The sequence below is a fragment of the Apium graveolens genome, chromosome 6, assembly GCF_009905375.1.
Source record: "Apium graveolens cultivar Ventura chromosome 6, ASM990537v1, whole genome shotgun sequence".
Lineage (NCBI taxonomy): Eukaryota > Viridiplantae > Streptophyta > Magnoliopsida > Apiales > Apiaceae > Apium > Apium graveolens.
Genome location: NC_133652.1, coordinates 263,136,793 through 263,154,858, shown reverse-complemented (window position 1 = coordinate 263,154,858; position 18,066 = coordinate 263,136,793). Strand labels below are relative to the sequence as shown.

The following is an 18,066-nucleotide window of genomic DNA, read 5'->3' as shown; positions in this document are numbered from 1 at the left end:
ACTAGGCTTATACTTGCGCTAACAAACACTATCTGGTTTGATTTATAATTATTCGAGATTTATTAGACTCAATCTTACCCCTAATAGGGACTATAAACAATTAATCATCACAAGACGACTCACTTCCGAAAGAAATTATGATTTATAATCATTTTTAATGGATTCGTTTCATTTTTCTAAGTCTAAGGGTCTTCGTTTCACTCAAATTGGACTAATGATTTAATTACTACGCAATAAACAAGATTTAATTAATTATAAATCAGTTATAATTAATTAATCACAATTAATTAAACCTGAATTATATTTTCAAATAATTATTTAAGAATTATTGTATTTTAAAATAATTAATCCTTAATTATTAGAATTAATTAAAATTTATTAAAATTATTCACAAATTATTATCAATTATGCGATTAGATCGATTATTTACGAATAAATAATCGATTCGAATACTTATTACGACACTTTTCGAATAAATAAGCTATCACTCGAATAATAATTCAACTCAACGATCCACTACCCGCATAGATACGAGTTACTCGTATTATTCGAATAACTATCGAATTATTATTCGAGCGATAGCTTATTTATTCGAAGAATGTCGTAATAAGTATTCGAATCGATTATTGATTCGTAAATAATCGATCTAATCGTATAATTGATAATAATTTGTGAATAATTGTAATAAATTGTAATTAATTCTAATAATTAAGGATTATTTATTTTAAAATAAAATAATTCTTAAATAATTATTTGAAAATATAATTCAGGTTTAATTAATTGCGATTAATTAATTATAATTGATTTATAATTAATTAAATCTTGTTTATTGCGTAGTAATTAAACCTTTAGTCCAATTTGAGTGAAACGAATACCCTTAGACTTAGAAAAATGAAATGAATCCATTAAAAATGATTATAAATCATAATTTCTTTCAGAAGTGAGTCGTCTTGTGATGATTAATTGTTTATAGTCCCTATTAGGGGTAGGATTAAGTCTAATAAATCCCGAATAATTATAAATCAAACCAGATAGTGTTTTTTAGCGCAAGTATAAGCCTAGTATCGATTCTAAAAATAATTATGAGTCCAAAATCAATTATGTGCCTTATGTGCTATGTGCTTTATGTGGTTATGTGAACCTTATGTGCTATATAATTGTATATTTAGTTATGCGAGTCTGATAGGATCGTATAGGTAGACGATCAGGGCTACGTGGTATCAATTCGAGATACGCGTATAAAGTAAGTTATCTAAACGAATATCTTTCCATGATAGATTCTGTATCAACAAGGCAAATCAAGCAGGAGACGGAAGGCGGTGAGTCATACGAGGTTAAGTACGCGCTATGCAAGTTTTTCCCCTATTCTAAATTCAGAATAGTGAAATATACCTCACTTTCCATATCAGTTACACTTTGATAATTCTTGTTCATATACACTGATACACAACTATTGATTTTTGTTTCTATTTCGTTTCGATTCTTGATTTCTCCCAATTTATTGAATCCTCTATTCATATTCCAATATTTTTACCCTTGTTACATATACTCTGATATATCCTGATGTTGGGATACATCAAAAGCATTCCGATTATTTCGGATGCTGAGCTTTAGAATGGATGGTTACGATACGGGCTGGGTTTTACCCAGACCTTTAATTAATAGGCCATAGTTGCCTGAGTACTCCTTATGTTGGTTGGGTCTATGCAGTTGGGTATAGATCTGCACTGTATCCTGACTGATCAGCAGGTTATAGTACATATGTTGGTTTTTGTTTCCAGTCTTGTTCATTTGGCACTCGCCAGTAATGGCAAATTATCATCCTATACAGATACAAATGGTTGTTCAAACCATCAGATTATCGGTTTAATTATTCTTCTCTCTTTATACTATATATATAGTTGCAGGCTTGTTGAGCAATTTTGGCTCACCCTCTTTATTGTTATTCCCATTGTTTTTCAGTCAAGGTAGAAAATGAAACCCATCAAAACCCGCATAGTCAAGAAGCGAGTCAAGCAGCAGGACCCTTTTATACCAAGGGTGTTTGTCCCTATCCCAGAAGAGAGCTTTGAGTTACCAGATCAGGTGTAGCAGGACAAGTAGTAGTAATCGTTTGAATAAAAGTAGTTTAGTGTGAAATGTAAAGAGAATAAAGTTTGTAACAAAGAGACTTCTTGAGATAGATTGTTTAAAACTGGTTTGTAATAAAGTTTGTTTGTTGTTCTTGTTTTCAATCCTTAACCTTGAAAAGATCTTGAGTAGTAGTAGTTCGGGGTAATTATTTTATTTATATTCCGCTTGTGCAGGTTTAGTGAGTAGTTAATATTAGTAATGCCCCAAATCTATACCCCGGATTTGGAGGGTGTTACAATTAATGGCAGGTATATGTGTTTTAACAATATGTCTAGAATCACTAAAAGCATCTGGCATTTGATTAACAATATTTTGCATATGAATAAATCTTTGAACTTCAGATTCGCATTGATTAGTTCGCGGATCTAAAGCATTTAATCCTGATGTATTCCATGTCAAGTCAGTGTTTATCTTTGGAAATAATTTATCTCCCCTAATGTCGGAAATATTGACTCATCAAAATAACAATCAGCATAGAGAGCAGTAAAACCATCCCCAGTTAGCGGTTCAAGATATCTTATAATAGATGGTGAATCAAAACTGACATATATACCCATCCTCCTTTGCGGTCCCATCTTTAACCTTTGAGGTGGGGCAATGGGAACATATACGGCACAACCAAAAATCCTAAAATGAGAGACATCAGGAATTTGACCAAGTGCTAGTTGATGGGGAGATTTTTTATGATAGGAGGATGGCCTAATCCTTATTAGGTTCGTAGCATGTAATATAGCATGACCCCAAACAGATGTAGGTAAGTTGACTCTAAGAAATAAGGGACGAGCGATAAGTTGAAGTCTTTGAATCAATGATTCTGCCAAACCATTTTGGGTATGTACGTACGCTACTGAATGTTCGACTGAGATTCCACCCTCACTAGTATTTTCCACGTGAAAATTATTAAGATGAATATCCTTAAAACTTAATAGGTTCCTAGTTGACTTGCTAGAGTATAGGGCATTTGGTATATGAATCTATGTCTCATTCGGTAGAAAAAAATTAGCCTTCCCAAAACCTTCGATTACATTAGACGCACCCGAAATTGTCCATACTTGTAAGTTGGTTTTAGTTAACTGAGAAAAATACTCCTGGTTTTGTAGAATTGTATGAGTAGTTGCGCAGTCAACAATACATATGTCTCTCATATTTGTGATGTGTACATATATATAAGTGAAAAATGACTTTATTAAGAAAAACAAGGTACATAAAACTAGAACATAAAACAAAAACATAAAATAAGTACATGGAAGTAGATGTCGAAATAAGTAGATGCAACACATGACATAAAAGAACTGCATATGAAAACTAGTAATATAGGCCATAGTAGATATTAACACCATTTTCTAGTTCATTTATGGTCTTAATCATCGGTTCATCATTATAGCTAGCCAAGTTCATTTTCATCCCTTGTCCATTCTGCCTTTTAGATAACTCGTAAAGTTCTACAAGATGTTTGGGTGTACGACAAGTATGAGTCCAATGCCCATGAGCCCCACATCTAAAGTAAATATCTCTAGTATCCCCTTCTGGTGGTACCTTCCTTTTATTTGGCATCTCATTCTGCCACTTCTGGTGGCCAGAGTTGTTGTTGTATCCATCACGCTGCCACTTCAGGTGACCAGAGTTATCTTGATTACGAAACTGACCACGAAAATTTCCGCGTCCACGATTCCGTCCGTAATCTCGTCCTCCTCTCTGCCTTTTCCCACGTCCATTCTTCCGGAATGACATGTTATGTACTTCAGGTAACTGGGAAGAGACTGTGGGACGTATCTGATGATTTCTCAATAACAACTCGTTGTTCTTTTCAGCTACAAGAAGGAGAGATATATCAGCTCACTATATTTTTGAAAGTTGCACTCCCGATATTGTTGCACCGGAATTATAGTGTTGTGATGAAAGGTTGAGAGCGTCTTTTCAGTCATGTCAGCATCAGTAATATTCTCACCACACAAGGTCAATTTTGAGCTTATTTTGAATAAGGTCGAATTATACTCAGCAATAGATTAAAATCTTGTAACCTTATGTTAAGCCAGTCATACCGGGCATGAGGTAGATGAACAAGTTTTTGGTGATCAAATTTATCTTTGAGATTATTCCAAAGGGTGAGTGGGTTTTTGACGGTTAAGTACTCAGATTTTAAATTTTCATGAATGTGATGCCTGCATTTTGTTCAACGCTTGGAGTTTTTCCTGATTCTATGGTGTCTTTTAACCCATTAGCACTAAGGTGTAATTCAGCATCGACTACCCAAGATAGATAATTATCCCCATATACATCCAAGGCAAGAAACTCTATTTTTGCAAGATTCGCCATTCTGAATAGATTTTAAAACAAGCAAGTTGAAATAATAACTTTATACAAAAGTTACGACGGCAAAGCCGGCCATAAAACTTTTGATTATTACTTGACGGCAACGCCATCTTTATAGTAGTATTACTTGACGGCAGAACCATCTTTATAGTAATACTTGACGGCATAGCCATCTTTATAGATTTCAATCAGTAACATATATGTAACAATAATTAGAATAAAAAATGAGTAAAATAAATCGTACCTCTTTATGAAATAGTTTTAGTTGATAGAGACTTATGGGTCAGAATAAGTCGTACTTTTTTCGAGAATCAAGTTTCAGTTTGCAGAGACTCGTGTTGATAACGTTTTATAAATAAATTATAAACTATAGAGTACGAAATGGAGAAGGAAAGAGAGAGATCTCAAAAATATTATTACTTTTTCTGTGATTGCTCAAATACAAATGACTAGGCAAAACTTCTATTTATAGTAGAGATTTATCAACTATACTAAGAAAACTTAATAAGTGCCCGTTTGGGAAATCTTAAAATAAGTAATTTATGACTTAAACTGAATAAGTGACTGATAAGTGATAAGTTGATAAATGCTTATAAGTTATATAAAGTGTTTGGATAATTTAACTTATAAGTCAGAATTTTTTTATTTAAATGAACTAAAAAATATAATTTTTAAATATTATTATCTTAATTCTTATATTTTAAGTTATATTAACATTTAAAAAAATACATTTCAAAACTAAAATTGATAAAAAAATGAAAAATAAAAAATAAGTTGAGAAAAAGTACGTCATTATTAACATTCAACTTATCAGCTTATAAGTTATAAATTCAACTTATAAGTTGGATCGACAAACACTCGTCAATAAGCTGTTGCGGGCTTATAAGTAGGCTTATCAGATTTGACAAACAGACCCTAAGTAAGTTTTCTTAGTCGGGTTAACAAAATCTTGTTTTTCGTGACAAGCTTCCAATATTAAATTAAGTCTTTTTTGATAAGTATCGCGAATCTTTTTTAATAAGTATTGCGAATTTTCCTTAATAAGATTTGACAATCATTATTGCGACGATTATTTGCAATTTTAAAGGCAATGTGTTCAGACAGGGCCTCTTATATTAACTATAACGCCTACAAAAAGCATCTAAAAATGAAGTAAATGCTTTGAGTAGGAATGAATGAAAAATAACATGTGGGATAATAATAATCATGCCTTTGATCAAAATGGAAGCTGGAGATTATGGAGGTTTTTTTTAATAATTTGGAACAGTGGTGAACGGCAGGAATGTTGTGAAGGCGCTTTCCGGAAAACTACTTCATCAAATTGCAGGCCTACAATGCCATGGATCATTTGCAGCTTCGGGGCAGATAAAGAATAACTTACGTGCCTAATCATTGTAATCCTTTACTGAAAAACAAAAACCAGAAATGCCTGTTTCCTAGCTAGATAGTCCGATATTATTATTTCCCACGTCTGACCGAGTACTCTTATTCAAATTACTCATGCATCACATTACTCATATTCTTTACGCATTGGGCACTTTGACTTTATAAGTTCAACGTGACATCCAACTAATATTAATTCAGCACATGACGAGTGCATACATACGTCATATTCCCAGTTACCGGAGCTAGTATGTAGGTATAGTTGACATCAATTTTTCCAGGGCTATTTATTGACATCAAATTTCTACCTAACGTTTAGGATTAATATAAAATTTTCAAATAATAATAATAATTTTAGTTTTGATTTTTGTTATATAGTAATAATGCCTATTATATAATTCTACCAAAACTATTAATTTTGATTACATATTTAAATTTATTTTAGTAGAGTTATAAAATTTTGAAATTAATACTATAAAATAAAAATTGAAACTGAAATTAATAGTATGATTTGAAATTTCAAAAGTTATTATTTTATAATTGGTATAAGGATAAATTCAAATTTTGATATAAAATAATAAAAAAGGGTGAAATTATAAAAAAATTGCACAAAGTTCAAGATAAGGTCTGAAATTTGCTTTTGACAAACTTATCTATACTATACTATACTATATTATAATATTCGGAATAGAGATAATTTGGTTCAACGGTTTGGTTCAACGATAATTCCCTAATTTTGATTATTACAAAAATAGATAAATAGTGTTATATATCTAATAAACTACTAAATTATTAAACTACTACTAAATATAGTATACTTATCCTACTAAACTACGAATACAACTTATCCTATAATTAAAAGATATAAATAATAAACTACTAAATTGTTAAACTACTAGAAATAGTCTATTTATTCTACTAAATTACGACCACATGTTATTTTATTATAAATTTATAATCATTATATATTTATACAAACATTTTAAAAATATAATATAACTGAATAAATAAAATTTTAAAATATTAATGGGAACCGTGCAATGACACGGATTTATGCTAGTATTATATAAAGTGTAATTACCTCTATTTCGTTTGATACGTGAGAAACAGCCCATGATAGCACTCGAGCTGGGGCCGATTAACTCTACCTGTTTCGGTAGTGTGCCTGTTAGGATTAAGGATTGACAGTACTGCACTGGAATTTAGTTGACTTTGAGATTTCTACCTAACAGTCCAGCTAACACTTAAACTAAAACAAAATGCAATCGCCATCCAGGGCTCAGGAGTCAATAGCAGCTATATATGCACACAGATTGAACGTGTTCGATCGTGTCATCTCTTACGTAATAATGATAATAAATAAGATAAAATTAAATTATAGTCTCCACCGTTAATCCGGTTGTTACAAAAAATTGATGGCTAATATTACTTGTCCGTTGTACCAGGTACGCGTATATAAATCAAGTGAATGTATAATTGCAGTTGCAAACATATCAATACCTCTTATTGCATCATAGTACTTAGCTGCTGCACTTCTTTCTACTTGGTTTCTTAAGCCCCAGAAAAAATACATATGGCAAACCCCATAGTTTTTTTTGATATTACAATTGATGGTGAGCCAACGGGTCGCATAGAAATGGAGCTGTATGCTGACGAGTGTCCCATTACTGCAGAAAATTTTCGAGCACTTTGTACGGGTGAGAAGGGAATGGGAAGCTCTGGCAAACCCTTGCATTACAAGGGTTCCAAATTCTACTGGGTGGACGACCGTGGCTATATCGTGGGAGGCGCCGCTACCATTAGCGAAAGTGCATCTGAAGGGGACTCTATCTATGGCGCCAAGTTCAAGAATGAGAATACAGTTAAAAAGCATGACAAACCGGGAACTTTGTCAATGTATTCTGTTGAGGGAAACAATGTATGTCAGTTCTTTATTTCGACAGCGGCCAGCCCTTACCTCGAATCGCAAGGTTTTTCTGTGTTTGGACAAGTTGTAAAAGGCATGAATGTAGTGTATGATATCAAGAATTCTACGACAACGGGCAGACCTACAAAACCGGTGATCGTTGCTGATTGTGGGCAGATAAAAAATACCCAGGTTTCCGAACAGAATAGCGGAACAGAGGTTTTGTTGGATATAGCAATAGGTGGTATACCATCTGGCCGCATTAAAATGAATGTCGTAGAAGGTATGGATGTTGTCAGGGCCATTCAAAATGTCGGATTGCCACATGGAAATACTACTGTCACAATTACTGATTGCAGTCAGGTTAGTGACGACTCTGAGACAGTGATCGAAGAGGAAGAATACATCGAGCCCTATTAAATCTCCTAAATTGATGTTGATGCTGCACGAAAAGCTGTCATTCAAGATCCAACAGGATGGTCTTTATTTAATTTATAGTGTTTGTGTGTTTACTTCTGATGATGTTATGCCGGTGATCCTCGTGAAAGAAGTCTTTGCAATTTAATATGATATGAAATAAATTTTTTCCTAAATTATATCAACAGTTTGTGTAGCATCAAACAAAATGCATATTATTATTCAAGTTTTTTTGGTTATTATAAATTTTCTCTTGCAAATATGTTTCTTCATTGAATGGCCAAGCGGTGGTCAGATACAGGGGCTGATCCGTTGGCTTGGATGGATGACGTAGGAGGAATTTTGGTGCACAGCAAGGTTGTAATGAGTCACGAGAAGAGCAAATGTATGATCATATTGAGTACTGCATGATTATGCATGATGCACTATGGCCTGATATAATATCTCTCCGTAATTAAAGCTAAAAGCATTACATCAAACCCCCTAATATAACACTTTGGCCAATATGAGAGAGAATTATTATAATATGGCCCTAAATATGGCCCTATTATAACACTGTTATGGACAATTGTAACAGCTTGTCAATGTTACATTAGGTTATAATTATTTTACAAAAGTAGGTCCCATTTCCGGGATTCACATAACCTCCCATAACATGTCCTATCTACTTAACTCCTAATTTTTTATAATTAAGCAACCATAGAAATTAATGTAAAACCGGATCGGATATCTGGTCCGAATTATTAAGATCGAATATCCTATAGGATTTTTTAAATCGAATACCGGATCGGAAATTCGGATAATCCAATTTTCGGATTTTTATACTCACGCCTAGTCAGTTGTTAACAATAGATAAATTATTATTATGATTTATCAAGATATTAAAATGCATACAAAATTATTCAAATATCCACATAATTTGAAGTACGAAGCAGAGAAATGAAATCCCATTATACAATTTGTATATTATTAAAATATAAAATTAGTAAATAAAAATTGAATATCTTATTTACAATATATATTGATGGGCCATTTGGTATGAGATATTCTAATATATTGACCGTTGTCCACTAACCCTCACCTGGATTAGACCAGTATATCCTCATCATGCTCAGAGCATACGAAATATCAAGATGAGTACATATAATTATATAAATAATATATCCAACTGCCAAAACTTATTGAACTTTGCTCATACGACCCTAATCATCTAATCATATAAGAAAATCATCATTTGAGATCACTATCTAATGAGACATCCAAACGTATCCTTTCTTTGCTTCCTGCAGCCCAAAAAGGTGCAATCTTTTGTCAATGTATGTACTCTGACTTATGCCTATTAATATCCTTGATCTATCTCTATAGATCTGATCTCTAACATATAGGTAGCATCACCTATATCTTTCATTGAGAAACTATTTCCCAACCACATCTTAAGAGCCAGTAGAGAAGGTATGATATTATCTGCTAGTAATATGTCATATATATTTAATACAAAGAATGCCACATGGCTCCAATTAACCTTCTTATAAACACATGGTTCATCTTCATTATGAATAAAGACAAACTCTTTGACTATTTTATCAAAATGAATATTCCATCTCCTCGAGGCTTGCTTCAATTCATAAATAGATCGAAGCAACTTCTAGACCATCTTAGAAATTTTGGATCGAAAAAACTCTCAGGTTGTATCAGATATACATCCTCTTCAATGCTCGTATTTAAAAAAGTGGGTTTGACATCTATTTTCAGATATCATAGCATAGTAAGCAAATATTGTTGGCAAAGTCCTGATGGACTTGACCATAGCAACCGGTGAAAAGGTCTCATTATAGTCGGTATCATAAATTTATTTTAAACCTTTTTCCACTAGTCGCGCTTTATAGGTCTGTACTTTACCATCTATGTCGGTTTTTCTTCTTAGAAATCCACTTGCACTTTATAGGTTTTACCCCTTTGGGGTGGATCAAATAAAGTCATTACGTTATTTTGATACATGAATTTCATCTCGGATTTCATGGCCTTCAGCCATCTCTCGGAGTCTGGACTGTTTATATCTTCTTGATAAGTGAGACGTTCATCATTCTTCATAAGAACTACATCACCATCTTGAGTCAAGAGAAATCCATAATATCTCTCAGGCTCACGCCGAATCCTTCATGATTTACGAACAACCTGTATTTCTTGAACAAGATTACTTTCAACATTTTGATGTACATCCTGATCTCGTTCCTACTCTGGTCCAATGTTATCATGCGGATCTTAATCTTCATCGAGATCTATGGACCTTTCACTAATTTTCTTTAAAAGTAGTTCTCCCTAAAAAAATACAGTGGTTCGATCAACAAACACTCTGTTCTTGGAAGGATGATAAAAGCTATACCATTTAGTCTCACTTGGGTATCCCATAAAATAACATCAATTTGATTTTGGTCAAAACTTGTTAGAGGCTAAATATTTTACAAACACTTCACATCCTCAAAATTTCATAAATGATATAATATAACGTTTCCCGGTCCATATCTCATATGAAGTCTTTTGAACAGATTTTTTTGAAACTCGGTTTAGTGTATATGCAACCATTTCTAAAGCATAATAATAGAAACTTATTGAAAAATCCGTTTGACTCATCATGGATCACACCATATCCAACAAGGTACAGTTTCTCCTCTAAAAAACTCCATTCTATTGGGGTGTTTGAGAAGGAGTAAGTTGTCGTACAATACCACACTCTTTCAAAAAACTCTTGAATTTGAGGTTTAAGTATTCTAATCCACGAATGGATCGTAGAACTCTTATACTTTTCCTTGTTTGGTTGTCTACTTCGGCCTTATATTCTTTGAACATTTTAAAATAATCGGATTTGTTCTTCATAAGATATATATATATATATATATATTTATATTTATTAAAGTCATCAGTAAATACTATGAAGTAGTATAAGCCACCCCTTACCATCTCACGCATTGGGCCACATACATCACTATGTATAAGTCCTAATCGTTCAGTGGCCATTTCACCTTATCAGGTAAAAGAATCTGTAGTCATTTTTCCAATGAGACACGGTTTGTATCTTTCGTATGATATAAAATCAAACTTATCAAATCCATATGTAACTTAAATATGTGTTTCTCATTAATATGGCTTGAATGACAATGCTAGAGTTATTGTTTGCTTTGAGTTGTTTTAGAACATATAAATTGTTAACTAATTATGTAATATTTTAAACCTTATCATTGAAATAGAATAAACAACTGTTATTTATTTAATTAAAATGAAAAACCTTTCTTTTCCTGATAAGAAATTGACATAGTGTATTTGCTAAAGGAAGTCACATAATAACAATTTACCAAGTTATCAACTTCGCTTTATGGGAAAATTAGGTACCGAGTTCCTCCATCTACAACAAAAAATTGTATTCCAATTCTAACCCAATATATGAAACTTGGCCATTTCTGGTATCCTTCTTTAGATCTTCCAGATAAGCTCAACAATTTTACTTTCAATCATCCAATTATTTTCACAGAAGCCACAATTGTCTTCTTTAGCAACATTACTATTAGGCTTCAAAATTCATTTAAGATTGGACTTTAGTTTGGCACATAATAAGATCAAATATTCACTTTTCCTGTCCACTTTTCTTTCTTATTTTTATTCCATATGTACACCATTAATATTGAGGTAGTTCATGGATTTACCATGTTGTTCTCAGCAGTCCTAAATATGCCTAACAACTCAGTGGGTGTTTTGTTTATCTTATTCACTTTGTTCATAACAAAATTGAAAGTGTTTGTCATAAATCCAATCATGTATGATGAGTTAGGAAGAAATTTCTTGTATTCCTATTTGATTGCATTGAAATTAATAAAAGACTTATTTTGGTTTTATTATGGGCTTTATCTATTTAAAGTGTTTTAAATAAGATGCTCCATAGTTTAGAGTAAAACTTCTAGAATTATAGTGAGATTATAATAGTGAGATCTAGAAGATGATAACTCTAGACTTAAACAGTTCCTGATCATAGTATAACTAATCGGATGTTAGTGGATCCGCAAAGATTGGTACATACTATGCTTGCTCCCTTCAGGAGGATGTCTGTTCTCATAAGCATTTGTGTGGTGACACTATAGCTAGTATGTAGGTGCTTATTAGGGAATAAGTTCACTGAACATGACTCGATAAGTTGAACAACTAATGGAGATTACTCACGTGTCAATAGTTATTCACTGAGTGATAGTTGTACAAGTGTCCTTAGACTTGATATCGTTAAAGTTATCTTGTATATAATGAATTATACTTTGGTTTAGTCCTTAGTCTCAAGGACATCCATTAGGTCTATTCTGGGCATAGGGATTTGTGTATAGAGATAGTTAACGTCAATAGAGGATCTAGCCCTTCCAGTATAGGAAGAGAATATCCTATGTTATTCTTAGTATGCGAGTTCTGGAATCTCTAGCCAGAGTGTATGAAATTAGAAAGGAATTTCTAATTTTCATTAATATGAACTTTGCATTATGAATAAGAAATCATATGATTAAATTTGATAGGCCTGACACGAGATCCATGCTTTTATTTCATCGTGATATTGTAAGGGTAGAAGGAATTCATTGTACGGTAACTAGTCACTGACAAGTTCTTGGTATTCTAAGCAGTGAATTCATATTATCCGGATAGTCGCGATATGTTAAGAAGCATCACTCACGATGTAGAATAAATATAATTAATCAGTTAATTATATTTAGTGCATTTTAGTATTCATGTAAATAATTAATAAAAGTTTATTATTATTTATTTCTACTACCGACATAATATTGAACCTACAGGGTCACACCATAGAAGAATATTTTCTTTGATGAAATAATGAGAGAGAGAATTATTTTCTAAATAGTTTAGAAAAAGAAATAATGATTAAAATAGTTTTAATTATTATTAAAGCATTTTATAAAGATAAAATGTGGGGCTAATATATATATAATGATATATTATAAAACTCTAGGAGAACCCTATATATAGAATGAGATGGCTCATTCTAAACACACACTTGGATTTGTGAAAACCCTAAGAAGAGCTAGCCTCCATCTTCTTCCCCCCTCTCTCTCCCAAAACTCCATTTTTATAAAAACTTGGTTTTATAAAAAGCTTCATCGAAGAGGATCATTCTTGGTGGATACCGGTAGAGTGCTTCACACACTGAGGAGCAACTGCTAGCAACCATATTATAAAGCTTCGATTTCAAGGTATGGTTACGATTCCTCTGTTTTTCTGATTTATACGTTTTTCTATATGTGCGATACATGGTTTTTACGAAATAATTGTTATATCACGCTTCCGCTCATCCGTAAATTCCTTCAATGGCATGAGAGCTAGGTTTTGCATATAGAGATTCATATAAAAAATTTCAGATTTTTTTTATGCATATATGAATTTGTTATGAATTTTACAAGTTTATTTAGATTTAATTATGAATTAATTCGAAATAATTTGTGCATAAGATCTTGACTGTTGATCTGGGTTCTACAAGTGTTGTAGATCATCTAGGTATTTTTTTTCATATTTTTGTGATGTGTAGGTTATTTGTTATGAATTTTTAAATATTGTTTTAATTAAAATTCATGAAATAATTATGTATGTGAATAAATATGATTAAAATTTGCACAAGGACCCCTGGCTGATTTGATAATTTTCTGCTACTACCTGATTTAAGAAATTATATTATTTTAAATTTTATTAATTTATTAATAGTAAAATTAAAATGATAACATATTAATAAAAGTTATTAAGTGAGGGAGTAAAGGAAAAGGGAGGGGGGGTCTCCCTGTTTTTGTAACGGCAGTATGCACAAACGGTAGGAAAGCAGAACGAAAAAAAAAATTCCAACGGTCTGCTGAGTTGGCGCGTGTAGCGCAGTCGCGGGGGGTGGGGGGTGTCGCGCATTTCGTAAATGCGTTACACCCTGTTGCGCATTTACGGAATGCGTTACACCCGTTAATGGCTTAACGATGTTGTAACGCATTACTGGAATGCGTTACAGACCTTGTAACGCATTCCTGTAATGCGTTACAGCCCCTCTGTCCACATTAAATTTGATTTTTTTTGAAGTTTCGTAACTCCGTTTTGGGCGTGCAATATATCGTTGGATTCGTTTTTCCAAGACGGATCTAATGGAGTGGTCAAATATTTTTTATATAAAAGTTTTGAACTGTTTATATTCTCGAAAGTGTTTTAAAGCATGTTTTAATTATTTTAATTGCTTTTAAATGCTATAATAAATCCATACATCATTATATCAATATGTGACATGATATTACTTGCATGCTTACTTGTTTATTTATTTTTATATATGAGATATATGCCTATATTTACCATGCGATGATAGATTTAGGTGAACTTAAATTAAAATAAGACGTGCTCTAGAAAATTTAGAATATGAATCGTTTCTTGCCTTAACAATAATATTATGAATACAATCATGAAATTCTTGTGTTTATGAAATACGTAATTAAATATGAAGTTTCAATTTTGAGAGAAAGGATGATTCTGTCAAAAGCAGATTTCGATCTGTAAGAAAGGGGTATTAAGTGACGCCTCTTGACAATGCTCCCCCCGATCTGGGAATCATCTGATTATCGATTATTGATTTGAAATATTTAATTTAAAAGGAAGAATCTCTTTATAATATGATTATGATTGTAACATAATATAATCCCTCTAAAATTAAATAATATCAAGTAGTAATTGGCCAATGACACAACAAGCGTGTGTCGGTCATAGCCTTCCAACATGGTAGAAAGTAGTTCTTATTTTTAAATCATTGTCGTTTCGTGCTACAGCCGAGGGCTTTGATTTCGAAATAAGAAATACTTGTCTATTACATAGAGATGTGTACATTGAATTAGAATCTAAAGGTCGTTACGTGCTGCAGTCGTGGGCCGTTGGAGACTGATTCAATTGTATGAAATGTTGGGTTAGACTTGACTTAGAATATTGAGTATGTCGTGCTACAGTCGTGACTCAATTATTCAAGAGGCTAAATTTTTATTAGGGAATAACATAAGATGTAATTGACAAGAGTTGTCTGCCTATTGAACATCACATGACGTTTCGTTCTATAGCCGAGGTTGTGTGATGGAATATAGGATCCCTATTCCCACTAGAATTATGAATGCTTAATTTTTCACTTAGGGGGTTGTATAAATTAGATAAACTAGTAGGAGCCACTTATGAATAAAGACCCAATTCATATAGTGTTTTGAAATGAAATTGAATATTTGCTAAGTGTTGTTATGTGTTCATCATTTACAGATTTACTATATACGTTATGTCTTCTGCACTCTCACTCTGGAGAATACTAGATGCTCACAAGTTGACTGGTCCTATTTTTGCTGACTGGCTTCGAAACTTGAGAATTGTTCGTTGAGAAGCTGGAATATGTGCTTGACTCACCTAAGCCTGTTGAACCTGCTGACAATGCACATAATGATGAACATGTTGTGTATCGTAAATGGATAGATGATGCAAATATTTTTCAATGTATCATGCTATCTTCCATGAACATTGAGCTACAGAAGCAGCATGAGCATATAGATGCTCACACTATCCTTACGCATCTATAAGAGTTGTATGATGTGGCAGGGAGGACAACTCGATATGAGATATCGAAGGAGCTATTCGGTTGTAGGATGTCTGAGGGATCATCTGTGAATGACCATGTACTTAAGATGATCAATTTGATTGAACGTCTTGGACAACTTGGTTGTAACATGGATGGGGAACTGACTCAAGACTTGGTCTTGCAATCACTTTCGGGTTCATTTTCGCAATTTGTTGTGAACTTTCACATGAATAAGCTGGATGTCAGCCTGGCTGAACTCCATAATATGTTGAAGACTGCAGAATCGAATTTTCCCTCTAAGAAGAGCTCTGTTCTTCTAATTGGTGAAGGTTCCAATCCTAAGAAAAGGAAGAAGAACCCTTCTAAGAAGAAGAAAGTAGGTGAGAAAAATCCGGTTCCACCAAAAGCTGAAGACCCCAAGAGCAAAGCTGTTTGCTTCCACTGTAATAGGGTGGGGCACTGGAAAAGGAACTGCAAGGTTTACCTTGCAGAATTGAAGAAGAAGAAGAAGAAGAAGGGTAGTGAGACTACCGCTTCTGTTTCAGGTATTTTCATTATTGAAGTGAATATGTCATTAAATCAAATTTCTACTTGGGTATTAGATACCGCCTGTGGTTCTCACATTTACAATTCGTTGCAGGGACTAAGGAGAAGTTGGACTCTTGAGGAAGAGGAGGTGATTCTAAGGATAGGATCATTTCATTTACATATGCCTACTGGCAAGACTATTGTTTTAAATAATTGTTATTTTGTTCCCTCGATTGTGAGGAATATTATTTCTATTCCCATGTTAGACTTGGCTGGATTTTCGTTTGTTATTCAGAATAATAAATGTTCAATTCTTAGAGATAACGTTCTTTATGAAAGTGGTATTTTAAATAATAGTCTGTATGCTCTTTGCTGCTACAACGCGCGGTTGCTATTAGCATATTTATTTACTATGTGACGTAAAGCATAATTTACTACATATTGAACATACTAATAAAAGAAAAAGGGATGATGAAAATCTCACCTTTTTGTGGCACTGCAGACTTGGTCATATTAGTGAAAATAGACTGCGGACATTGCATAAGGAAGGGTTACTTGACCCCTTTGATTTTGAATCATATCCTACATGCGAGTCTTGTCTATTGGCCAAAATGACCAAATCTCCATTTAGTGGACATGGAGAGAGGGCTGCAGATTTGCTAGGATTGGTACACACAGATGTATGTGGACCAATATCTACGCAAGCCATGGGTGGATTTTCATACTTCATTACTTTCATAGATGATCGATCTAGATTCGGATATGTGTATTTGATAAAACACAAGTCTGAAGCCTTCGAAAAGTTCAAAGAATATAAGCATGAAGTGGAGAAACAAATCAAACATAGTATTATAACTCTTCGATCAAATCGAGGTGGTGAATACTTGAATGGAGAGTTTCTAGATTATCTCAAAAAAATGGTATAGTCTCCTAGTGGACTCCTCCATATACTTCACAGTTGAATGGGGTATCTGAAAGGAGAAATCGAACTTTGTTAGACATGGTTCGGTCCATGATGAGCTATGCGGATCTTCCAGTATTCCTGTGGGGTTATGCGTTGGAAACCTCAGCATATTTACTGAATAAGGTGCCTTCCAAATCTGTTCCTCAAACTCCATATGAGATATGGAAAGAAAGGAAACCAAGTCTTAAACACGTTAAGATTTGGGGATGTCCAGCTTATGTCAAGAAAGTTGACCTTGATAAGCTGGAATCTCGATCCGTAAAATGTAGTTTTGTGGGATATCCTAAAGAGACTTTAGGGTATTACTTTTACACCGATCATAGGGTGTTTGTCTCTAGACATGCTACCTTCTTGAAAAGCAGTTTATCCTTGAAGGAAAGAGTGGGAGCAAAATTGAACTTGATGAAGTTCAAGAAGCACAAACTACTACGGTTCAAGTGGAAACACCTGTTCAGACTGAAAAACCTTCTGTGGAACAGCCCATTCGTAGGTCAGGGAGAGTGTCTCGCCAACCTGAGAGGTATTATGGCCTTGTCATTGAGAATGACAATGAGTTGTCAATCATTGATGATGACGACCCTATGACCTATAATGAGGCTATAAGTAGTGTTGACTCAGAGAAATGGCAAAGTGCCATGAAATCCGAAATGGAATCTATGTATACCAACCAAGTATGGACTTTGGTTGAAGCACCTGAGGGTGTGAAGCCTATTTAGTGCAAATGGGTATACAAAAGAAAGATTGGAGCAGATGGCCAGGTGGAGACCTATAAGGCCAGGCTCGTGGCAAAAGGATTCAGAAAAAGGCAAG

General features: G+C 33.5%; 1 protein-coding gene across 1 annotated transcript; it reads left to right on the top strand.

The window, feature by feature from the left end:
• The first annotated feature begins 7,301 nt into the window (after positions 1-7,301).
• LOC141663874 (peptidyl-prolyl cis-trans isomerase 2-like) lies at positions 7,302-8,384 on the top strand. Its single transcript, XM_074469722.1, has one exon. It carries the CDS (start codon positions 7,403-7,405, stop codon positions 8,153-8,155), a length of 753 nt encoding a protein of 250 aa, XP_074325823.1. The 5' UTR covers positions 7,302-7,402; the 3' UTR covers positions 8,156-8,384.
• The last annotated feature ends 9,682 nt before the right edge of the window (positions 8,385-18,066 follow it).